This window comes from Stylophora pistillata, chromosome 11 (genome assembly GCF_964205215.1).
Source record: "Stylophora pistillata chromosome 11, jaStyPist1.2, whole genome shotgun sequence".
Classification (NCBI taxonomy): Eukaryota; Metazoa; Cnidaria; class Anthozoa; order Scleractinia; family Pocilloporidae; genus Stylophora; species Stylophora pistillata.
In genome coordinates this window covers 31,017,295-31,040,679 of record NC_142529.1, presented here as the reverse complement: position 1 = coordinate 31,040,679, position 23,385 = coordinate 31,017,295, and the positions used below count along the sequence as shown (strand labels likewise).

At 36.9% G+C, this 23,385-nt stretch overlaps 5 protein-coding genes and 1 pseudogene across 13 annotated transcripts in view; 3 read left to right on the top strand and 3 right to left on the bottom strand.

Annotated features, from left to right (window-relative positions):
- The first annotated feature begins 171 nt into the window (after nucleotides 1-171).
- Nucleotides 172-3,586, top strand: LOC111336373 (cyclic GMP-AMP phosphodiesterase SMPDL3A-like; annotated as a pseudogene). The gene is made up of 6 exons (XR_015993378.1): nucleotides 172-1,072; nucleotides 1,228-1,536; nucleotides 1,816-1,987; nucleotides 2,072-2,166; nucleotides 2,686-2,910; nucleotides 3,315-3,586. The product of XR_015993378.1 is annotated as a cyclic GMP-AMP phosphodiesterase SMPDL3A-like (transcript).
- Nucleotides 3,587-3,641: 55 nt separating this feature from the next.
- Nucleotides 3,642-5,717, bottom strand: LOC111336345 (phospholipid phosphatase 1). 2 transcript variants are annotated; one of them, XM_088739297.1, is made up of 3 exons: nucleotides 5,496-5,717; nucleotides 5,008-5,102; nucleotides 3,642-4,474 (listed from the first exon to the last, which is right to left on the bottom strand). In XM_088739297.1, exons 1-3 carry the CDS (start codon nucleotides 5,642-5,644, stop codon nucleotides 4,212-4,214), a joined length of 507 nt encoding a protein of 168 aa, XP_088595423.1. In that variant the 5' UTR covers nucleotides 5,645-5,717; the 3' UTR covers nucleotides 3,642-4,211. The 2 variants fall into 2 exon arrangements, with proteins under 2 accessions (XP_088595423.1, XP_022798160.2); XM_022942425.2 differs by having other exon boundaries at nucleotides 5,008-5,717.
- A 54-nt stretch (nucleotides 5,718-5,771) lies between these two features.
- On the top strand, nucleotides 5,772-10,388 carry LOC111336352 (NADH dehydrogenase [ubiquinone] 1 alpha subcomplex subunit 11). Its single transcript, XM_022942434.2, has 4 exons — nucleotides 5,772-5,978; nucleotides 9,202-9,309; nucleotides 9,498-9,617; nucleotides 10,043-10,388. Exons 1-4 carry the CDS (start codon nucleotides 5,876-5,878, stop codon nucleotides 10,156-10,158), a joined length of 447 nt encoding a protein of 148 aa, XP_022798169.1. The 5' UTR covers nucleotides 5,772-5,875; the 3' UTR covers nucleotides 10,159-10,388.
- Nucleotides 10,389-12,475: 2,087 nt separating this feature from the next.
- On the bottom strand, nucleotides 12,476-17,931 carry LOC111336348 (hydroxysteroid dehydrogenase-like protein 2). 2 transcript variants are annotated; one of them, XM_088739293.1, is made up of 10 exons: nucleotides 17,796-17,931; nucleotides 17,529-17,692; nucleotides 17,013-17,181; nucleotides 16,693-16,737; nucleotides 16,182-16,285; nucleotides 15,446-15,547; nucleotides 15,042-15,239; nucleotides 14,436-14,681; nucleotides 13,554-13,651; nucleotides 12,931-13,105 (listed from the first exon to the last, which is right to left on the bottom strand). In XM_088739293.1, exons 1-10 carry the CDS (start codon nucleotides 17,807-17,809, stop codon nucleotides 13,070-13,072), a joined length of 1,176 nt encoding a protein of 391 aa, XP_088595419.1. In that variant the 5' UTR covers nucleotides 17,810-17,931; the 3' UTR covers nucleotides 12,931-13,069. The 2 variants fall into 2 exon arrangements, with proteins under 2 accessions (XP_022798164.1, XP_088595419.1); XM_022942429.2 differs by lacking the exon at nucleotides 13,554-13,651 and having other exon boundaries at nucleotides 12,476-13,105.
- LOC111336347 (hydroxysteroid dehydrogenase-like protein 2) lies at nucleotides 17,843-23,307 on the bottom strand. Of its 6 annotated transcripts, XM_088739292.1 has the most exons (11): nucleotides 23,168-23,307; nucleotides 22,886-23,049; nucleotides 22,426-22,594; nucleotides 22,171-22,215; nucleotides 21,942-22,045; nucleotides 21,163-21,264; nucleotides 20,792-20,989; nucleotides 20,216-20,458; nucleotides 19,546-19,686; nucleotides 18,064-18,159; nucleotides 17,843-17,983 (listed from the first exon to the last, which is right to left on the bottom strand). In XM_088739292.1, exons 1-10 carry the CDS (start codon nucleotides 23,182-23,184, stop codon nucleotides 18,101-18,103), a joined length of 1,242 nt encoding a protein of 413 aa, XP_088595418.1. In that variant the 5' UTR covers nucleotides 23,185-23,307; the 3' UTR covers nucleotides 17,843-17,983; nucleotides 18,064-18,100. The 6 variants fall into 6 exon arrangements, 4 of the variants coding, with proteins under 4 accessions (XP_088595418.1, XP_088595417.1, XP_022798162.2 ...); XR_015993377.1 differs by lacking the exon at nucleotides 18,064-18,159 and having other exon boundaries at nucleotides 17,886-17,983; nucleotides 20,292-20,458; XM_088739291.1 differs by lacking the exon at nucleotides 18,064-18,159 and having other exon boundaries at nucleotides 17,886-17,983.
- Nucleotides 23,279-23,385, top strand: part of LOC111336350 (centromere protein P) — a 4,190-nt gene continuing 4,083 nt past the window's right edge. The window contains exon 1 of the mRNA XM_022942431.2: nucleotides 23,279-23,385. This exon is cut by the window's right edge and continues 389 nt beyond it. Coding sequence (XP_022798166.1) covers nucleotides 23,279-23,385 — 107 coding nt within the window.

Here is a 23,385-nt window from a genome sequence, read left to right as displayed (position 1 = left end):
AAAAACTCTTGATTTGCTACTTTGAATAAAGTTGTTGCTACTTTGAATAGTTGTCATCTATTGCGTGTTGAGGCTCTGAAAAAAAAGTTAAATTAAAAAAAACTCTTGATTTGCTACTTTGAATAACATTGAGATTATTTCATTCCCTTTCAGTTTCCATGGGGCCCATTTATAAACCGAGAAAAATTTTAATTGGATGTTTTGAAATCTTCATCGCTAGTGAAACAGCTGAGGAACCAGAAAAACCAAGTGAACAAGATTTTTCCACGTTAAACATTTGATAAAAGATTCAAACTGATAGTTAAACAAATTTCAGGTCCTTTGAAGGAAAACTGAATGACATACAAATAATATCCTTCTGTAATTAGATTGTCCAGTTTAAACGCAGCTGTTGCATGTCAACTTTACCCTGCCTCAAGTCTCAAAAGAGCCAATCACAGGTGATTACGCTTGTTAACGCGTACCATTGTTTGGCGTGCTAATCCGCACTATTTTAAGTCAGAAGAACTTCACCATTCAGTTCAACCTGAAGAGTTGTACGGTGAACTTTAACAGTGACTCAAGTAACATAAAGGTAAGGATCTTTTCGTCCATCAGTTACACGGTCAGCATCATCATTTGTTCAGTTATCTCATTAAAAAAAATTTGTGTAGGTGTTAATTCTTATTTGCTTTCTCGCCTAACAGTCGTCATTGTCAATACATAGTTCATAACTATGTGTACTCTTGTCTTATGCCCACCACTACGTATATATATATATATATCTCTTTCAGATTATTAAAGTTAACAATGACTGCTGGTCTCTCAACAGTAATTGCGCTCTTTTCTTCATTTTCCTTGACTGTGTTGTCCGCGGAGTCTCTGAGGTTCTTTCATGTGTCTGATGTCCACCTTGATCCATTTTACAACAAGGCTGCAGATGTGAAAACGTATTGCCAGGGATAAGGCTCAACAGCTGATTATGAGGCACCCTTCGGTAAGATCGGCTGTCACTCACCGTTAGCTTTGTGGAAAGTCGCTCTGTTAGGAATGAAGCAGAAAGGACGGGGCGCTGAGTTTATGATGCTCTCTGGTAGGAAGGTAGCAAGTTTGTGTAAATTGTTAATCCGTTGACCATCTCTCTGAAGAAGCACTCTTTTAATAAACTGCTCTTATGTTTTTTCCCATTTCCAGCTTCTTTATGTTTATTGCATTTTGGATTGTATGAAGATTGCTTGTATTCCGTAGGAGATTCATCAGCCCATGGTCTCACAGATGATCACGGTTCACCTAAAGTCTTAAAAGCCATGTCTGTGGTTGCAAGTGAAGCCCACAAAGTGTTTCCAGACATTCCAATTTTTCCTGCAATTGGCAACAATGACTTCCCCGGACATTATGTTTTACTGAACAATACCAATTGGTACAAAACAGTTTTGTCTCACTGGGCCTCACTCATTTTGTGCTCAGATTGTCCCAGGAACGTGGAAAGACCTACAACAGTAGAGGAATTGACGAAAACGTTTCTAGAGGACGGTTATTATAAAGTCAACATTGCTGGTGAGATCCAGGCTTTTCACTGAGTAAGCAAGGAACAGCAAAAGAGTAAGGGTATCCAAAGAAAGAGTAAGCTGCAGATGTGAAAACGTAGAAAGAGTAAGCCGAACAGCCCAGAAAGTCATCATGGGAAGAAAATTAAAAGAAAAAAACGAAATCCAAACCAGATATAGCTCCAAGTTCCACGCGAACACAAATATCTTGGAAAAACTAAAAAGAACAATCGGATTTAAACGCTTTCATATGAAGATGTCACTTATCTTATGTACTGTTGAATTACAGGTGGAAAAATGATATTACTTGTGCTGAATACCATGTACTGGAATAACAACAGATATACTAATGATCTTGTTGAGCAGGTCGCTGAAACACAAATGCTGTGGCTCAAAGATCAACTTCAACTTGCCAAAGACCAAAGGAAAAGAGTCCTTATCATGAGCCACATCCCGCCTGGGTAAGCTTCGTTACAGCAACTTTATTCATCACGATTTCTTTTTAAAACAAACTGAAAACATGAATTTTATTCGGATTGTTTCAGAGGCGACCCATTTGATGATTCCTTCTTCTGGTATATACGATACGTAATCTCTTATGCGAGTCTAACAGCCGGACAATTTCATGATATAGTGGCAGGTAACACTTGTATTTAGGAAAGTAATAACCGTTGAACGAGGGAAATTCTTAAAATATAATGGAGATTTGATTAACAGCAACTAAATAGGACGCCTCGAAACTAGATAGGTTTAGATTTTAAAGGGATTTGTTTGTTTACCTTTGCGTTCGTTGAGGCTTTTCGTTTTTCGAGTTTCTTTTTTTTTTTTTTCTGTTATTTGTATGTTTCCTTTTTTCTTCGGAGAAAAACTTTTGAAAATGATCTTGGACATAATTTGATGCAACACATCTGGAGAACGAGGAGTTTTATTACAATGAGTCGACAATGTAGTAATAAGTGACGATGTTTGACGACTTCGTACAAATTACAGATAACTTTTTTTAATTAACAGAATGCATTTTCCAGTGGTTTATAGAAATTATCCTAAAAACAAGTTCCATTTGTCGTGATTTTTTTTCTTGTTTTCTTTTGCGTTTGTTTCAATTTGTTGTGCTGTTATCCATTTTATTGTTTATTCCTTTTTTCATCATTATCATCAGGCCAGTTTTATGGTCATACGCACAAAAACGACTTCCATCTTCAAATAATGAACACTGCAAGTGATGAAGCAGAACTATCTTCCACCAAATCCTTCGTTCTACAAGTTGCCTCAGTATCACCAATCTACTCTAACAATCCAACATTCAGAATTATGTCTTTGGACACAAGAAAACGAGCTCTTGTTGACCATGATCAGTATTACCTCGACTTGATTCTCGTTACAGGTAAAAACGTGTCATAATGGCTAGAAATAGCTTGCTCTCGGTGCAAATCGTTTGTATACACAAGGGTACTACAAAGACAAAAGCAGTTAACTTACTACCATTAGCAAATTTCTGTGGAGTTGATATCGATCCTTCACATTTCTATTTTAGTTCAATATCTGAACGGTTTGTACCACCAGGTCATATAGTTTTAGAGCAGCCTAAAACTCAGACTTTAACCCAGCAGCGTGAATTCTCCACAACTTTCTCTCACATTGTATCAGTTTCCTCAAAAATAGAGAACCGATAAAAAGCTAATTTATAAAAAGAGGATTTTATTACATTAATATTGTACTACACGAGCTCTACTTGCGATGCTGTAAGGAATTTCGTTTATACTAATCATTTTTCATTCTCTCTCACAGAATTTGCACATCCTGTGTGGAAGAGTGATTCCACATTTAGCAGAAAGTATCCATCAAAAAACAAGTTAATCGACGCAGACAGAATAAATGAACTGAAACGTAAGCTGATCAGCCAAACTGAAGGAAGATATTGGAATGAATACATGCCTTCGACAACCTCCCACTACCAGCTGGGTTCATATGATCGGTTTGCACTCTATTGTGTCATGAGATATGTCTTTGAAGAAGATTTTAAGAAATGCCTTGAAAAATTCAAAGTGCCTGGTGGCTAGTTAAAAAAATCATAGCATGTATGCATTGAAAATATCATGGAGTACACCAGTAAACTGTGTGTGTAGAATGTGCTTTTATTTGCATTCCTTTAAGCACCCTACTAGGTAGTCCAATGAAAATATAAATTAATGAATTATTCCCAACTTCCTTTACATACATATAGGAATGCCATTTATTTCTTGGAAATTAAAATTCCTAAGCTGTTGAATGGCATATCATTAGTTTTGTAAATCATATTTTGATGATAAAATTTACCACAAATGTACTCTAAGGTAAGCAGTATTTTCACTTGAGACTTAAATTTAGCCTTGCTTTGTTTAGCAGACATTCATAATTTATGAATAGCATATAATTGCTCTCTTTTGTATGTGTTCGAATTTCATGGTGTCAGACTCCTTACAGAAGTACCCTCCTCTTCGGGAGTGTAAAATTGATGGGTAAAATTAATGATAACAGAGCTTTTTACTACCCTGTAGTAAAAAGACCCTGTAGAGAACCAACTTTCTAGATTGCTGTTATGGTATGTGTCAATCACTTGACTTTCAAAAGTTGGTCTCAAATCCAATGTGACTGATACTTATGTCAGTAACCTTGTCCATCCTACATACTGTACATCAAATTTCCTCAGCCTTTGCTGTCATGTTTGCTTGTCATGACTCTTTTAAACATGCCTAACACACGATCTGTTATCAATACTGCAATCAGGGCACCCAACACCAAGCCAGTGAGAACATCACTCCAGTGATGCTTGTAGTCACTAATGCGAGACAGACCACACAGGACACCCAACTGAGCAATCAACAGCTGAAGGGAAAACTTCAGAAACCTGCTATGGGGAAAACTGACCATGACTTCCATGTATATAATTGTAAATGTTATGGCATATGCTGCAAATATGAGACAAAAGAACCAAGATAAGAAAGATAATACCACTCTTTCTTTAAGGGACTCTTCATACAAGCCTGACTGGCTTGGTTTCCAAGGCCAAACCCTAATAATCTCTTCTTGACCAAACTTCATTTGTTCAAAATTAGAAAGCGGGGGGGGGGGGGGGAGGGAGGGGTGGGTGGAGAATTTTCCACATGAGCTTCATTGTTAGGTTACAGGAATAAACTTTGCTATGCCTGTTTTTCATTACAACTCATCTGAAATTTCGAATCTGAGGAGCAGCAAAACGAAAATATACGGTTTTTAGAGAGAAATTTTCATGCAAACAAAAGTATAATAAAATTGCAATCAAACTATTTTTTGATATTGGATTGGAATGTACATGTAACTTGTGGTAGTAGGCATTTTGGTCGCTGTACAGTGTTTCAAAGGAGTACTTTTTAATTTACTACTGGTTATTCTTATAGTTAATCACATTTGACTTTTAGCTGATCAAATTTTACCGACTAAGGCAAATGAGATTATAATTTACCTGAGAATGAAGCGTGCCCTGATGGAAAAGACAAACGTCCTTCTCTAAGCAAACCTGGATCACCTGTGCAAACATCTTCCGTGATGTATGTATGACTACAGTTCAAAAATACAGAAGATGGAGCCCGGCAGATTGACAAAAAATGAGGCCTTAATCTTCCAACTGTGTATTTTCCGATATCAGTGACAAAAATAGTGACAAGCCCTCCGAAAGCAAAAGAAACTAATAGGTTGATTACGTGAATATGGTGGGGTTTAAGCTTCAGCCACTTGAAAGGAACATATTCAATGTGTTGTGATCTTTTCTGCCGTCGCTGGCTACACAGCTCCGTGACACAGATCACCAGATAAGCCAAAGCAAAGCCAACGGAATAGAGCACCGAAGATGGGACAGTACTTTCTTTGTACGGCTTGTTAATACTATCATCATCACAATAAAACCCTCGGTGATATGGAACGGCGACTAGTTTGAATAATAGACAAACTAACCCAACAGCTAACAGACAAGTGAAGTCCACTATAAGCCAAGCCAAGCGGGGCTTCTTTGGTTTAAGTGGTTCTGGATCACGCGATGAATCGTCAACTGTTACTTCCACGGAAAATCTACACCCATCTGTGAGCTGGGTTTTGCTTTCCATGTCGCTGAATGTCTTACGATAACTTCTCTTGCAGGCCTCTGCCAATAACTCAATATTGTTTATGCTTTAAACTTATGGGCCTGGTTACCAAGATCACCTAGTGACCAGGCTATTACCCGGTATTTGCCCGGCTACCAAGACCAACCGAGACCATAAAGTAGTATCGTCTCGGAAAGTAGTGCAGTTTGGTGGCAAAACGAGTACGATTTTGATAAAAATTGTGCATTCAAAATGCCTACCACCCCCAAATTTGACGAACCATGGATGGACGAACTCGATGGACATAACTGTGTGAGTAGAGCTATTAGTTTTGGAGCAAGAGGGGCGTTTGTAGGTGAGTACACAGAGTTTGTGAATGTTATTGTTGTTCCGTGCAATCATGCTTCACGCCAGAAACTCGAACGGTGGAAGAATTGATGGTGATGATGAAACTTTACTAAGGTGTCTAAAAAAAACCTTCTAGGTTAGGTTAGAAACCTGTGCTAATTAGGGGACACAACATAAATAAATCTAAATTAAGGTAAGAATATTTAAATATAAGCGTAAGTATAAATGATAGCAATATTTACAGTATGACAAATGTATCTATGAATTACAAAGATGACAGCACTTGCATCCATTACCCATTAGTGTAACTAAATCCAATGTACGTATTTTGTTTTTGAAACATTTTAAGGTAACTTCTCTCAAGTCTGGGGATAATTATTTTCTCAGAGACTGGGCCCTAAATGGCGGAGGGAGTGGGTGCCATATGTTACCTTATTGATTTAAGCTTAGCGATGTCACCACCGATCCCATCAGCTATGGTGGAGAAATAATCTACAAGTATTTCAGACACCTACCTTTGACCTTTAACTGTCGTACCGTCTAGAATTCAAGTTATATGAATCCCAGGAGGTTCTCCTTCAATCTATTAATTAGTTAATTTGGTTAGGCAGGGGACGTTAAAGAACCCACTCACGAGATTACTGTGATGTTGTCTGGCCTGTTTACTGGGAATTGGGGGGAAGGGGACATCTTCAAAGTTTCCTTCAATTGTTTGTAAACTGCTGTTGCAGTCCGGCCAAAGTCCCCCGAATAAGTGTTTCAATCTGTGTCGGGCGAGTATTTTTCCTTTTTTCAAATAAATCCATATCTATTTGAAAAAATTCAGTCAAAGTGTACAAAGCTGGAAGAACACAGAATAGTCAGTGAGACTTTGGCCCACATACGTATATCGTGAACCCATTTAAAAAAGTGTTTTAAGCATGATGAAAATTAATTTACTATAATTTTTTACTGTTTTTATTGTTACAAACATTATTATCGTTTGTTATTATTGTTGTTGTTATTGTTATTATTGTCATAATGTGAAAAGCAATGACTATTCCCATGTATTGATTTTGTTACCCATTTCCCAACAAACCTATCCCAAGAGAAGTTTAGAGCAACTCCAGGTATATGTTGTAGGTCAATTTGTTCTTTAGGTAAATTTGTTTCAAATGAGGTAAATTTGATCTCAACGTAGGTCAGTTGCTGATGTCTGTCGGTCTGTTTTTTTTTTTTTGTTTTGGCTGTGTTGAGATATCTGGAACTTGAAATTATACTAAAACAATTATTCGTCTCAGGTTCCAGACATCTCAACACGGCCAAAAAAAAAGAAACAAAACAGACACACAGACATCAGCAACTGACCTAGGTTGAGATCGAATTAACCAAGTTTGAAACAAATTGACCTACAACATATACATTCTGCCAAGCAAATTAAGATTTTTCAGTGACCGTTGTTATGTAACAACATGTGAGCAGGCATTTCATTGAAAAGTAATAATTTCTACCCAGGTGAGGTGTTAGGCATAATTGCAATAAATCAGAAATGTGTTGGTAAGGATGAGGTTTGGAAGTCATTAGCAAGTGAACATGTTCATGCAACCTGCCTTTTTATTCAGCATCTAGGTTTTTTGACTTTGGCCCCCTCAGGCATTCCACTCTTTCTCTTTTCTTGTTATTGTGCTTGACTTATGGAACACTCCTCAGAAGAATAAAGACAATTAAATACAAAAAAGTTTATCCAGGTGGACTCAGGCAAGCACGAGATTATTGGGTCCAAAGGTTAAAAAAAAAAGGCATGAGAGAAAAATGTGATTGTAATAAAGAGTTCATTTACACCATGACTTCATGCCACATTCAATTGCAGTAGGTGTCCCATAAAATAAAGAATTTTAGGAAACCAGGCAATGCATGGAATGTAGTTCTAGTTTTTTTTATTATTAAATTTATTGTGTTAAGTACTTACATTTTGATTTTGTCATAATTATAGTAAAATGGTCTAAGATTCTTTTCCCAAGATTTGAATCACTCTTACTTGTACATGTTTGGTTAGACATGTTATGTATTAATACAGACGGGCTATTTTAACGCTTTCCTGTAGTAGTTATCCATGTTTTTGTTTCCAGGGCTTCTGATATTCTGCGATGTTAGGATTTCGCATAATTGACCTCAAATCGCAACTTTTCACATAATTCATCAAAAGTCGCATAATTCAGGCAAAATGGCAAAATTCGAGGAAAGAACAAGGAAATATTCGCTTCTTACTTAAGTTATACGACAATTTTAGCATTGTTTCAAGGTGATTTACCTCTCAAAAGACGTTAGAAATCAAAATTGTTGGCGAGCGTAGTTTTGCATGTCAGTGACCTGGTACTAGTTCTCAATAGAGGCGATTTCTTATTGGCAAAGAATAGACAATTGTTTGTGTTAATGGGGCCATTCACGTTTGTTGATATGGTCTGTCGAGGCCTGACATCTAAAATAGCATATGGACATACCTTAATTAACAGCCTATCTAGTGTGAAAAACTGAAATTTGTAACATTGTTTTTAATTAAGGAGGAATCAAGTGACACCTAATTGACTAAATGAGCCATTTCAGATTAAAATACAGTAATTAAAATGAGGCAACAATTGTTTTAATCTGGATGCTTTTATTGTTTTTTTTTTATGTTCTAATTGCCCATTAGATAGCAAAAAGATGGGTTTCCTCCTCTGAGACCTAAAAAAACAATGTTAAATCAGCTTTAAAAAAATCGCATAGTTTCCCTCGAAAATGCCGCAGAATTTCCCATTTGTGCCGCACCCTATCAGAAGCCCCCTATCAGAAGCCCTGAGTTTCTGATGAGGAACAGAGTTTGTTGAAGTTATCCTACCATTGCTTATCTATATTATTATGTCAATATGCAAACTCCATTGTCATTTCTGTTCGGAAGCGAAACGGGAAATACAAACAAACACTTTAATTCCAACACGGTAAACTTGTAGACACACATTAAACGACAACGACCATTAAACAAAACTGCTACTCGATACCACTAAAAACTTTTCAACTCCCTCTAAAAAATCGCACACGTCAAAATTAAAAGGTCCGCATGATTTGCTTACGATATTATTAGTCTATAGCTACGTAGTCCCAAAGCATGCGCACGCGAGTCGCACGTGCACAAGTTCATTCATGTCTTCTTAACAATTTCCTTGACCTTGGTTTTTTTTTTTTTTTGTTTTGTTTTGTTTTTTACATTTCAGGGGGTATTTATGGTGCGGCCTGGTCTGCGCTGAGAATCCCAGATCCTCATCCCACTCCACTTATCCTGCAGTCTTTCATTCTGATGAAGAACAATTCAATCCTTGTTGGTATGTGATTATTTTACAGAGTTCTTTTATTTAATAAACTTTGAAATTTAGTTGCTAATCAATTAATCTAAAGAGGGTCATATTTTTTAATTTAAAAAACGGCTAGTGAGGATCTTTTAGATTCAGTGGATTTTAGTTTTCATTTATAATTATAGTGAAGAGCCTCACAGCTGGACCTCTTATTTCAGGTGGTGCAGCAAGTTTGTTTGCATTAACAACATGCACAGCAGCATCAATGAGAGATAAAGATGACCATATTAATTGGGCCTTGGGAGGTGCTGCAAGTGGAGTACTGATTGGATTTAGCAGTGAGTTTCTCAAATTATCATCTAAATCTGCCATGTAATTGATGATATGACATGTAACTGATGACATGTTTATCATGACGACTTTGAGCAGTTATTTTGACTAAAAGCACAAGACAATTACAGTGCTACTGTACTACAGCTTTGGTTGTATGCTTTGAAATGAAACTTTTTTTGAGAAATATTTATATAATTATAACTTTATCAATCAGCACTCATTGAATGGCTTTGGAGGAATTACTTTGTAATTACTTTGTACAGTGCAACTGTACTACAGCTTTGCTTGTATGTTTTGAAATGAAGGCCCTTTTGAGGAATATTTTAAATTATGTCACTCTATATCAACCATCACCCAATGGGCCTTTTCAAGCTCAAAATTTTATCATCAGACAGAGGCAACATCTCTTATTGTTTCTTTTTATGTACAGAGAGCAGTTGGGGGTTGGGGTGTGGTCTGGCGACAGCATTTGCCGCTGCTGGTGCTTTAGCCAAGTACTCTGGTGTGTACAAACATCCCCTGCGCACTGACAGAGTCTATGTCTGAAGAAACCCCCAGTGGCTCATAAGATACATTTCCTTGAAGTGACTACAAGTTTTGAATGTTATTTGTGAATATAGCTTCTTACAATTGATCTTAAATAACATCTAGCTGTTGAGAACATAAACTTGCAGCTAAAATTGGGTTTCACATGCAGTCTACTGTGAGAACATGAGGAACAAAAGTTGTTAAGTGGCAAAGTTTCCGAGGAATAAAACACTATTTTGTCTATTTTATGCATATGCTTGTTATGCTTTCTAAACAATAATCATCTATGTTGAGGCGACATTCACTTCAGAACAAGCACTGCATAGTGGATTGTTTTCCCTAATCTCTGATTCAAGTGCTCTCGTTGAAACTGTAACGGGGATATTTTCAGTAGTAAGCGACAAAGTTACTCGTTTTTTCGCAACCATTTCACCTTGCAGTGCCAGCCAGCTTATTAACTACGTATGTACTAGTAATCTTGAATATTTTACTTTACAACACGAAGTCTCCAAGTGCTATCGAGAAAAGCGCCTAAAAGTCAACATTTTACTGTATTGAAAAGATAAAAGATTCACTGTAGACGATCACAATTTCTAAACCAAAATCCATAAAATTCAAAGCAGTATTTAAAGTTAATGAAAAGTACACAAACCGAACCACTCATCTGGAACAGTAACAGAGAAAAAAATTGGCCTATTAGGCGATAATTACTACACTTAATTACGTTTATAAAACGATCTCGTGCAATGAAATATTGCAGAATACGCACACCTGTCTCCTTCATATGCTGATAATGGTGTTTTAGGAAATAATCTCATTTCCAGTGTTCCGAGGAAAATTATCGTACTAAAGTTATGGAAACCCTCGATAATGTTGAACCAGAAACGTTTTTTTATTGCCGCAGGCGAAACTGGGCGTGGACTGGTACCTGCTAAACTTTTCCATTACAGGTGTTTGGCTTAATTGAACATAATTGGCATATGAGGTCACGCTTCGCAAAATTTGTCAGGAAATCGGTGATATTCTCCCCATGAAACTTGACGATATCTTGAAAAGGAATTTGTCAATGCCAACTGCTTTAGCGAGTTCTTGTGGTTGGAAGTTTCCCTCTTCATTCGTTTGAATCCTCAGTATTCGCAGATTTCATGAAAATGGCTTCTTTTGTATCAGTTATTGTTGGACTTATAATCATGGCGTGTGCTTTTGCTGGGTTGATTGTGGCTGCTGACGAATGTACAAGGTACCCGAGTGCTCGTTGATAAAAGTGTATTTTTCGCCGCGTGGTTCCACAAGTGCAACATTTGACAAAGACAACAGACAGACCGTAACTGATATACTGCTGTACTTAGGCCGAGGCATTAACCAAACTGTACAGGGTTGAGTTCCAACAACTTGCATCACAAACCTGAAGATGGACACGATTCTTTCAACAGGCTCCTTTACAAAAGATATGACTTATTCTATATTCCACGACTGCCTCTGATTGCTGGATGCGAACCATTCGCCTACCTTTACCAATTAGAATTAACACTATTGTATAAATTGAGACTTGTAATATAACAGAGTATTTACCACGGGGAACTTATTTGAAAATAACTGGGGCTCCCTAGTCATCCTTTAAGGTTACAAGAGAAGATTCTGTTGGGTAGAGGTCATTTATTGAAAAGTACATTATGGTACTAGCTTGTCTGATGTGCAAGATTTTAACTCTCGTATGTGAAAACAGTTCAACCCACTTCCATATAATTCTCTTCTAGATATGACCTCTGCAGATCATTTGCATATAAGATTTGACCGCAATGACACATGTTTGAAGCCATAATTCACACAAACTGCATTTTCTTTTGAAGCATTTCGATTTTTAGTCGATTTTAAAACAGTTGAGTAAAACTAAGAGAGAGGAAATAAAACAATGTTTTGATCTCCATGACTATATTTTGTTACGACAAGTAAATCTATCCAACATCCGTGACTTCGAGTTACTCGAACCAAGCTGAGGCAGTTAACAAGAATACCGAGTTCAGAAATAAGACGATAATATAATGCATCCGATCAGATAAACAATCCAGCCGCCATTGAAAATATTTAAACATCGACTGACCGACAACCTAAATCAGTGTAGGCTTGATTTTCGCCGTTTCTTTTTTTTTTAGTCCGGTCTTGAATCCTCATTTCTCAAACAGCAGTGTGCAATCGAGCCACATTGTAAAAGCTTCCTGGTTTATTGTTTGTTTTTCGTTGTTGTTGTGGTGGTTGTTTTTTTTTTGTCTTCAATCATCTCTTGGTCAAACTTCGAGGTAACTTGATCTCAAAAATGAAGACGGTGAAGACGAGATCGCTTGTCACTTGTATTTAATTTTTCTGTGTTTAAAGTCTTAAGGAGATAGCTAGAAAATATCACAGGTAAAATGCAAGATGTTCCTATTTTCTTTTAAGAAAGTAATCTTCAAAGTCTTTACAGCCAGTTTACGGAACAATCTTTGTGGTAATCGTGTGGTTCCAATTCCTCCTCTTACGATGGAATGAGCCCACTTAAAAAAAGTGTAGAATAAAAATAAACACAAAAAAGACTTCAATTCAAGAGGAGTGTTCGGGAGGACATGTCTGAATTATCTGTGATAATAAAAACCATTGAATGACATAATCATGTTGGAACCTGAACCTCATAGAAAATAAATATCTTTTGTCAAATCTTTTACGCTCCTTACATCTGTAATCACTTGCACTTCGTGTTACTCAAGTCATTTAATCATCTGTGTTTTTCTTTAGAGTTTGGATTTCATCTCTCCCATGAGCTTCTCAAGTTTCATTGCTATCATCATGTCTCCCTTAATTTTCAGTTTTCCTCCCATGAACGCCTGAGTTGGATTCATCTGACCCTTAAACATCTTAACAAAATCCTCCGAGTCTAAGGTCATTGTGCAGTTGGCTACACCTCCCGGATAGGAGCCTTTGCCAGCAGATCCTGTTGAGAAAATACAAACGTTACATTTACCTCATAACCAGGGTCTCTCTTTCAATCCCCCACCCCTTCGGCGAGACATCCTGGTAACAAGCTTAAAATTGCAGGTCACGAACCTCGCTACGAGATAAGCGCGATGACAAACCAAGGAACAGTAGAGAACAGTATTGATCTTTCCATGAGTAAATTAAGGTTACCAAGGAAAATAATAGGAGCTTAAAAGAGAAAAACGGGCAAAAAGGGTAAGAACTAGGGGTAGAGACATCAAATGAAATTCCCGAGAACAGATTCAATGGTTCTTCAAATCAAAAAAGGCGTCAAAGAGAACGTAAAATTCTGAAACCAGTTACGGAAGAACTTTACCACACCTCCACAAACTGTGACGAATGATGGTGCATATTATCGTGCATTATCAAATACCCCTATCACCTCTGTGATAGAATAATTATACCTGTTTATATAGGTTGATGATCTTGGCATTAAATTCAGTTCTTTGGTTTCTGCTTGATCCCATGTAGTTGTCCGTTGTCATAGCGCTCGTTACACAAACTAAGGGTGTTGAATATTTTCTCCGTGAACAAGAAAAGCGTTTTCTGTGGAGCAGCTAATTTAAACCAATTGTAGGAGAGGAACAATATTGCGTGACGTTTCGAGCCCTCCCATATGTGCATTCCTCCGAAAAGCACGTACATCATAAAAGATGTCACATAGAATAGTCATTATTATCCAACTACAGCTAGACGAGTACAAATAACGCCATAGACGAGTACAAATATCACGCGGTATTTGTACTCGTTTATTGCAGTACCAGTTAAACAGGTTTTCCCGCATCGCGCAAGCGAAGAATTGGATATCCCTTACGAGAAAAAAAAAAAAACAAATGGCGGACAATTTGAATCATATTTCCGACGACGAAGAGTCAGAATGGCTGGCAAATATAGATCCAAGTTCATTGGATGAATCGAACGAAGAAAAACAGCTTGACGACCAGAAAATTTCTTCATTTAATGAAGAAAATAGAAACAGCAGCACAACAACGCGCCAATTCCGTTCCTCTTCGCATACTTCTGTCACGCACTCCCGTAAATAAACATCCGCGAAATTCGCCCGCACTGAAATAACAGTTTGGGGTATTGGATAATAAACAACTTATTAGACGTTTTGTTGTGTAGTATCGCTGAGTATTTTTACCCGTTATTTGTATTTTGACTCGCGTTACGGGCTCGTCAAAATACGGCACAACTCGTAAAAATAATAAGCGATACTACACAACAAAACGTCTAATAAGATATATATACTTTGGTTATATCAGTATCACTTCAGTGTTGCTTACCTCCATCATTTAGGAGATCAATAAACCAAACTCCTTCGTCTTTTCCAGTTAAGTGAAACTCGAACACTCCCTTCACGTTATTAACAAGTTGTTTGTCACATAAGCTCTTTATGGTCTCGAAAATTCCTTCCACTCCCCCTGCACCTTTTTCCTGTGAAACGTTATTTGCGTTCTTCTGAGCCTCCATCATGTTTTTGGCATCCGAACCATCAACGTCCAAGAAGAAATCTGGTAACAGCTTGCTTCCTATAAATGTGATGCGAAAAGGATATTACTCACGTGAGTAAGACTACGACTTATTGCGTAATCGTCTATCTATACCAACCTCTACTTGCGTGACGATTACGAAACGACTTTTGGGTCAATTTTTTTCCTATCTTCCAATTTATGGCTCCCTAACTCTATCTCTACCTGCCCTTAAAATCAAATGAATGGGTTACTTTCCACTACTCTGTATTTGGGAGGCCAAGCATAAAAGCAATCAATGAAAAGTACTTCACGCAATTCAGGAAAACCCTTTTAAGTAAACATTCCGTCTTTCTTTAGTTTTAACTTCCCCATCAACCAACCTCAATCCAGTTACCCTGTCCTTCTTACTAAGCATACCTGGCACACAGGCATAAGGTTCAAAATCTGTGACTCCCACTTCTTTGAGAACATCTTCATCAATAAGAAACTCTCCAGTCCGGGCTCGACTGTCCCGTGACAGGATAACATAGGCGGCATCAGCCATAATCTGATCAGTGCGACAGGAAGCTAGAGCTTCTTTGCCCCCCAGCATCTCCATAGCAGCTGTAGCTATAGCTAATGAATAATAATAAGGGGTAAATACTCCTACAGTATGACAAAAATAAAATCTGAAATAAAAAATTCAATTTTTAGAAAGCTAGAAAATAATTCTTATGTTTTGGTAAACTGTGGTCACTGTAGGTCATGATTACTCTGGAAGCATCTCTTTAGAGGTATTTTAATGAATGATTAGTTTATGTAGTTTCTAGTTTCGTGTTTACCTGTTTTAGGCCACAGTGCATTAACTGCAATCCCATCATCCTTGAATTCTTGTGCCATACCCAGGACACACATGGACATGCCATATTTGGCCATTGTATAAGCTAAAAACCATAACAGATGGCAGCCAACAAATTTAAATGAAATATTTCCAAATTCCACTAGCACTCAAGGTATTAAATCTATTAAATCCAAACAAATAAAAATTATTTGTCCACTGGAAAAAAGCTCCTTTTGGTAGAGTTAAGCCCAACAGGCACATGTTAAAAGTTTGGTTACATAGCACATATCTTGCAGTAAGATAATGCACCTAATAAGTTGCCTGTTCTTTTTAGCTGTGGGGTTTTTTTTTGGTAAACCAACACCAACCATCAGATTACTAAAAATTGCATCATTCAAGAGATTTGTTTCCACCTGTATTACAAAGTGTCTGTTCTCATGACACTTGTCGTGAGAGTAAGATGGAAGTTTTTCTAGGTCTGAATTTACAATGAGTACCCACAAGGGGAGGATAATCACCAAGATTTCAAACCACAATTTGTTAACCCTGGTTCAAATTCCTTTTTGAATGAAGGTATTAGAAATAAGTCAGAACTGACCACAGTGATCATCATCTGGATGGTGTTCAAAGTTATAATAAAGCAAAGAAAGTCTCTTCAATTCAGCTTAATAGAAATTTGGTGTGTTGTGTAATAATTTAAGAAACATTCAAAGAAAAAAAATAAATTGTGAACTAACCTACATGACCTTTGAACCAAAGAGGATTCATGTTCAAAGGGGGACTGATGTTTAAGATGTGTGAATTCTTTGCAATCTTTAGATATGGTAGACAGGCTTGAGAGCTATCGACACATTCCAAAATAAATAAACAAAACAACAATCTCATAACAACAAAGGTAAACGAACAGTGGGTAAATGTCCAAAAGAACGAAAATAAACTAGGAAATTACTGGCAATTATCACACAATTAATCCATTAAAATTACTAAAAATATTAAACAATTCTTTTTCCAGAACCTTTAAAATACTCAAAAGACTTGGTGAATACAATGCTTGAAGGGTTTTTTGAGATAACAACTGCCATTTAGTTTCTTTTGTTTTAAACTATCTTTCTGAACAAAGAAATACTCAATTTGAGCCAATATTAGAAACATTTAACCTATAAATTATAAAATGTACAACAATGGATTGAAATATGTTCAATAATGATGAAAGTTACAGTGTAATAAATGCTAACTGGAGAGACTCACCACAGATATGTTCCCCGTGCATTAATGCTGTTCATGAGGTCATATCTGTAGATGGGTGTAATAAACATAATAACATGGGAATTAATTCTTAGCAATCAAATGGTAAAGAATGGTTTTTACAAAAAACAGTTCTTTGTTACCAAAATAACCTACTGAGAGTATTAGTATTGTTTATTCCTAAGGGCTTGGAAACTGCAACAACACATGAAAGCTGTGTGATTTAAGGTGGCCATGAGCTGACAATAAAATCCGTGTATTTTCTAAGGTAGTGATATCTTAGATATTCCAGTGGTTTTTTTAAAAGAGAAAAATGGTCTCACTTTTTCATTGGTGTATCCAAAGTCCCTGTCAAGCTTATTGCACTAGCGTTGTTAATAAGAATATCAATCCCACCAAATGTCTTCACAGCCTCTTGTACTGCACTGTTGACGGCATTTTCATCACGAATATCCACTGCACAAGGAAGGCACTTTCCTCCTGCCTCTTCAACTATAATTGAATACATCAACACAATAGCTAATACACCAGTTGGCCTGCGTTGTTGACCAGTGGGGGCGGGGTTGGGGAGGAGTTGGGATTGATCTCAACACTATTCAGATGTCGCTTGGTTTGAAGATCCAAACTTTAAGACAATTCTTTCTTTCGAAGCTTAAATGGACACAAAAGATAACTAAGAAAGATTAAACCTGAGCCAAGATGTTCTAAAATTTACTACCGTGGGCGGCATGAAGTGTGACAGTGCCTGCTTCGTCGTTTCTTCTGTGTCACTAGCAATAGGCTTCGAGTCACGCGAATAACCATGTCCAAATGATCAAGACAAAATTTTTTCACTGTACCCTCCTTTGCTGCTGTGTATATCGTTCCGGGCAGTTTCGGATGAGGTTCGGTGGTTTTAGCGGCGATTACAATGTTTGCTCCATCTTGGGCCGCTTTCAGCGCAATAGCTTTTCCAATTCCACGGCTAGCACCGGTAATAAATAGAGTTTTACCGGCAAGTTTCCTGAAGTGAAAAAATTTTTAGGGATCCTTTGGTTATAAAAGAGAATCATTCTGCAGATTTTGCAAAAAAATTGAGAAAAAGGCCGAAAATAGACAAAACTTACCCTGTGTTCAACATTTTTCCGCTAAATCCGCTGCAAAGTCCAACACGATAAGGAGAGTCAACGATACTGCTGGTCAGCGCGTTTGTGAAAGTCCAGAGAGAGAGAGACTGGGAAAAATAATTCTCAAGGGATCTCTTGTGTCATCATCACGAAGGACGATGTGGAGGGCGCCGCAAAGTGAGTCATATCTAGTTGGGATAGACAAACATAAAAAAAAAAAAAATAAAAAAAAAAAAAAAAAAAAAAGAGAGAAAACAAAGGAACTAACTTTTTGCTCTTCACACATGGGCAACTTTGAACTTTGTTTATGTTTTCTCCGTCTTTCCGGTAACAAACTTGGACTCGTGGGCTATGAGGAAATCTTCTAATATGGAAATAATAATAATAATAATCTTTATCGAGATGACTTTTCATATAAAATATGGTTTTCAAAAAGGAAACGAATATTTCTTACCTTAAATAATGTTGTCTGCCTCCACCCCCTCCCCCCCCCCTGCTTAAGAAAAAATAAGTATGCATTTCCATTTGTTTTAATATTTTACATTATTTTATGACTGTGTCTCACAAGGACTGGGAACTAACGAATTCTCAAATTTGATTGGCTGAAATCAATATTGAAAGTGGTCTAGATTTTCCCATCTAGACCGGTCTAGAAAAAAAAGGTACAAAGAATATAAAAACGTGCACAGCCATATAATAAACATCTTAATAACCAAGCTAGGTCGGTCTGTATAGGAGAATCTTGACCTCGATCGCTGGTACAGACCTCACTGCATTCGGTCTGTACTGGCAACCGAGGTCAAGATTCTCCCATACAGACCTCCCGCTCTGTTAATAAGAACTAATTAATACTCGAAATCCTTCTATGGAAAGGGAAAAGATCTTTACTTGGCCACTTATTGCTTGGGATCTCAATTCAAACACGGGTCATTACAAATGCTTTCCAATTAAATGTCAAAACAATACCTACACAATTTGTGTCTGTTTATTTGATCAAGCATTGAAGAGAATAACATGAAACAAAATTACAAAGAAATAAGCAAACCCAGGCTCTTTTTAATATACTGACAGTCTGGTAGAGAAAATTCTGAATATTTACACTTTGTTCTAAAAGATGGAAGAGTGAAATGTAGAGTAAATTGAACAACAGCATTGCAACTGTCTTAGTTATGACATATTTACAAACATGTCTCATTTTACTGTTGAAAAAGTTACTCAGTATCTTTTGACCTACTTAACTGAAATGTATAACTTTGTTCACAATTTTAAATATACAGTTTTGGTAACCTTATATGAAATATTTGTACCAGGGTTATTCAGTTGGGAAATAAAAGCAACAAAAACACCTAGTATCTTATGTGAAACTTTACATAATAATTTCTACCAGAAACTCTGGTGTTTGGTCTTGTGACACAGCCTTCCTTACTTACTTTCCCCTGTCCTACACTAAACCCATTAGCCATGGATTGCTCATCATGAAAATGTTTAAATACCTTCAGCTTCATCTTTAGAAAAGGCCTAAATTCTATAAAGTTTAACACAGTTTAACAGTAATGATGATACCAATACTTAAACAACAAATAATAAAAGCAACAAAGATGATAACAATAACTATTATTATTATTATTACTATAATTGTTATTATTTTTGCTTTGTACAGGACTAAATTTTCTCAAAAACAGTAATGTTCATAATTTGGATTTCATCTTGTGAAGGAGCTGATTCTCCAGTCTCATAAATTTATGCATACTTCCTGTAATCTGGAGTTTTCCTCCCAAATATGCTTGTGCTGGATTAAGTTCACCAGTGAACAATTTAACAAAGTCCTCGGAGTCTAACATTATTGTACTGTTCACCTCATCTCCTGAAAAAGAACCTTTGCCGACCTCACCTGTCAATGAAAAACAAAGAAAAAGTGAACAAAGAGGAGACTACAACTAGAGCAACTATTGATTTGTTTTTTTTTTGGCATAAAAGTCAAGGAAATAGATTAAAAAACATCTAAGGCTTTTGTCCAGAGCCTATTTAGCCATCAACTCCCAATTGTCTGATCTCATCTGTCCAGTGGGTTACAGGTAATTGCCTGTACTAAGGTTTTTATCACCATTTATGGCTTTGTGGTTGGAGAATAAATCTGTAAGTTATTCTTTTTTTATCATTTTGCTATCCTCTATCAGTCCTTTGTTTTCTTTTAATTTTTAATTTCCTTGGGCATTAGGGGTTGGCAGCCATAAGTTTGTTTGTAATTCTCTTATACCTTTGTTTTTTTTCCTTTGCTTTCCTTTGTTGGTTTATCACTTTATTCACTTGACATAATTTGTTGTCTTGTTTTCAAAAGTGTTATTTCCTGAGGCCATTATTTGTTGCCCACCCACTCTCTTCTTTCATCGAAGCACAACTGAGCAAATTCAAGTGTTTACCTGTACTGCTTTTAAGATCAAGATACCACACTCCAGGTTCCTTTCCTGTTAAATGAAACTCAAAGACTGCATTCACCTTCTGAATGAGCTTTTCATCAACAAAATTTGTAATGGCATCAAAAATATCTGCCACCCGTCTCAATTGAATCCCACAAGAGGCAGCTTCCCGGGTGTCCTTAGAGCCATTTCCTTGCAGTGTGGGAGAATAACCATCAATGAAACTGTCTGGCACAGGCGCACCAGCTGTAAGAAGAGTGAAACCTATTATTGACCAACACCTTCCATGATAGAACCAACCGATGACTCCCCCTAAATGGGATGATAGACAATTGTAGTATACCCACCCCTCCCCTTTTGTCAGGTTTCTCTTGACTGACAGTATGCTAATCCCCATTTATCATCCTGAGTGGAGAGAGGCTTAATGAGAGTTAAGATTCTGACCCGAAACATGATAATAATCCTGAGACAAAGACAATGACCCACTTGATCAGTTGTTCATAGTGTCTACATTGCATCTAAAATATTAACTGCATACAAGATGGAGGTTGAGATTCTAACAGAAATTCATGAGGTTACCTGGAATATAGGAATACTGTTCAAAGTCAGTGATTCCTGCCTCCTTGAGAACATCCTCATCATAGAGAAACTCCCCTGTCCTAGTTTTACTGTCCCTTGTCAACATGAAATATGCAGCATCAGCAAAAAACTTATCTATTCGACAGTACACTAAGCCTTGTTTCCCTGCAGTAACCATGACAGCAACAGTGGCAATACCTGTTAAATGGAGTAACCTGTTTATTTGAATGTCTGGTAGCAATACTCAAGTGTACTGTTACAGCTGTAAGCAATGACACATAAATATTTTCTTAGGACAGTAAATTTCAACATTTACACTTTTAATAAACATTTCAGACAGGGAACTGGACAATAATATTAGACAATCAAACCTTTTTTAGGCCACAGTGCATTAACTGCAATCCCATCATCCTTGAATTCTTGAGACATTCCAAGGACACACAATGACATTCCATATTTTGACAATGAATATGCTATAAAAAAAAACTCATGTGTAACTATCATAATTATGACAAAGATATTTTGGCAAGAATTTTACCATACATGTATACGTGTAGCAGTCTTGAAATAATTGGGATAAAGTAATTATCAGGGCTCAACACTGACGGTAGCCCACTAGCCACAGACTAGAAGAAATTAGGTTTTGGCTAGTGGCTTTTGGTTTCCAGCAGCCAGTTTGGCTAGTAAACGAACTGACATTGTTGTAGCATCTAAGATGTCACCAGCCACTTGGCTAGTAAGTCGAAAAGTTAGTGTTGAGCCTTGATTATAGATCTAGATAAAGAAACAAATGATAAAAGAAACATCCATTGTTTAGACCACAAGCCTTCTATTTCAGAAGACCAGCTATCAGATTACTAAAGATAACATCAACCAACAATTTTTGCTGTTCCCTCCTGCAATACAAAGTGTCTGTTCTCCATACACTTGTGTTGTGTGTGAGATGGAAATTAGGGTGTGATTTTACAGATGACACAGTGCAGTTGAACAACATGGCTAGCTGCCAAAAACAAACAAACATAGAAACTATGAAGAAGGCTGTCTACTTTTTCAATCAAACCCAATATTTCTGAAGAAGCAAGAAAGAGCTTCAAGTCTTAAAAAGATTTCAAGAAAATAAATTAGAAAACACACTATTGCAAATTCTTACCAATGTGTTCTTTGAACCAGGCATGTCTGATATTTAAAGGTGGTGTCACATTTAAAATGTGAGGATTCTCTGCTTTCTTTAAATAAGGAATAATTGCTTTGGAGCTAACAAACATAAATGCAACAATAAATTTAGTGTTTTCGTGCTAAAATGTTAAGTCTTGATGTACATCAGATTTCAGTGACAAGAAAACAGAACTAGACTAAGTGTTAAACTTGTCAACACTTACCACAAAAATGTCCCTCTTACATTGATATTATTCATTAGATCATATCTAAAGAAACAAGGTTGCATAGGATTCGTTAAAAGTGAAAAAAGTTAAGAAAAACTTTTAAAATAGTAATTAACCTGTGCATACACAATTAAAACAGACTACATTCAGAGTAGAATTAAGATAAACTGATACCTCCAAAAGGTATCTGTCTTCAACCAAAATTTAAAAAAATGTGCAATAGAAAAAATTGCAAATTGAACAAAGCCTCACTTTTTCACTGGCGTATCCAAGGTCCCTGTCAGGCTTATTGCACTAGCATTGTTAACAAGTATGTCAATCCCACCAAATGTCTTTACAGCCTCTTGTACAGCGCTGTTGACAGCATTTTCATCACGAATATCCACTGCACAGGGAAGGCACTTTCCTCCTGCCTCCTCAACTGTAGCAAGAAATAATGTTTTGGTGACATAACAATGTCGCGAAAACTATTTAAGTGTTTAAGATGATTGTAGGAGTCAGCACTAAAATCATGTCACCATGGCTACATTTTTAGGTGCTGATTTCGTTTTCTAGTGAGCACACATAGTATCAGGGAGCCAGACATTTGTGTGATTATGATCGTGACATCTGGTGCGTCACACTACTTGAAGAAGTCACGCAATCCTTTTAGTCAGTCATGATTTCCATAAAATCAAGAGTCCTACAGCCACAACGTAAACAAAAGAATCACCTTCTTTTGCTGCGGTGTATATCGTTCCAGGCAGTTTTGGATGAGGTTCGGTGGTTTTAGCGGCGATAACAATATTTGCTCCATCTTGGGCAGCTTTTAATGCAATGGCCTTCCCAATTCCACGGCTTGCGCCGGTGATGAACAATGTTTTACCCGCTAATTTTCTGCCAAACAGAGAATGAACAATATCATAATGAACTGAAAACAAATATTAAACTAGGGAATCTTCCGATTTAACGAAGGCAGATTGGCAGTATTTTTTGTACGTTTAGCAAAACTTACCCACTGTTCTTCAACATATTTCAAATATTGAGCCTTCGAAGGGTACATTTTGCGGTTGGCTTTTAAAAACTAGCCTCGTTTCACTTCGCGATTTGGCGCCAAAATCTCAAGATGGCGTTTGAATATGGAAGGAGTCAATACAAGAGGCAGAACCCCGTTGCTAACAACGATCCTGTGAATAAGAAATACAAGAAAACGGCTGAATTAAGAGAACTTGC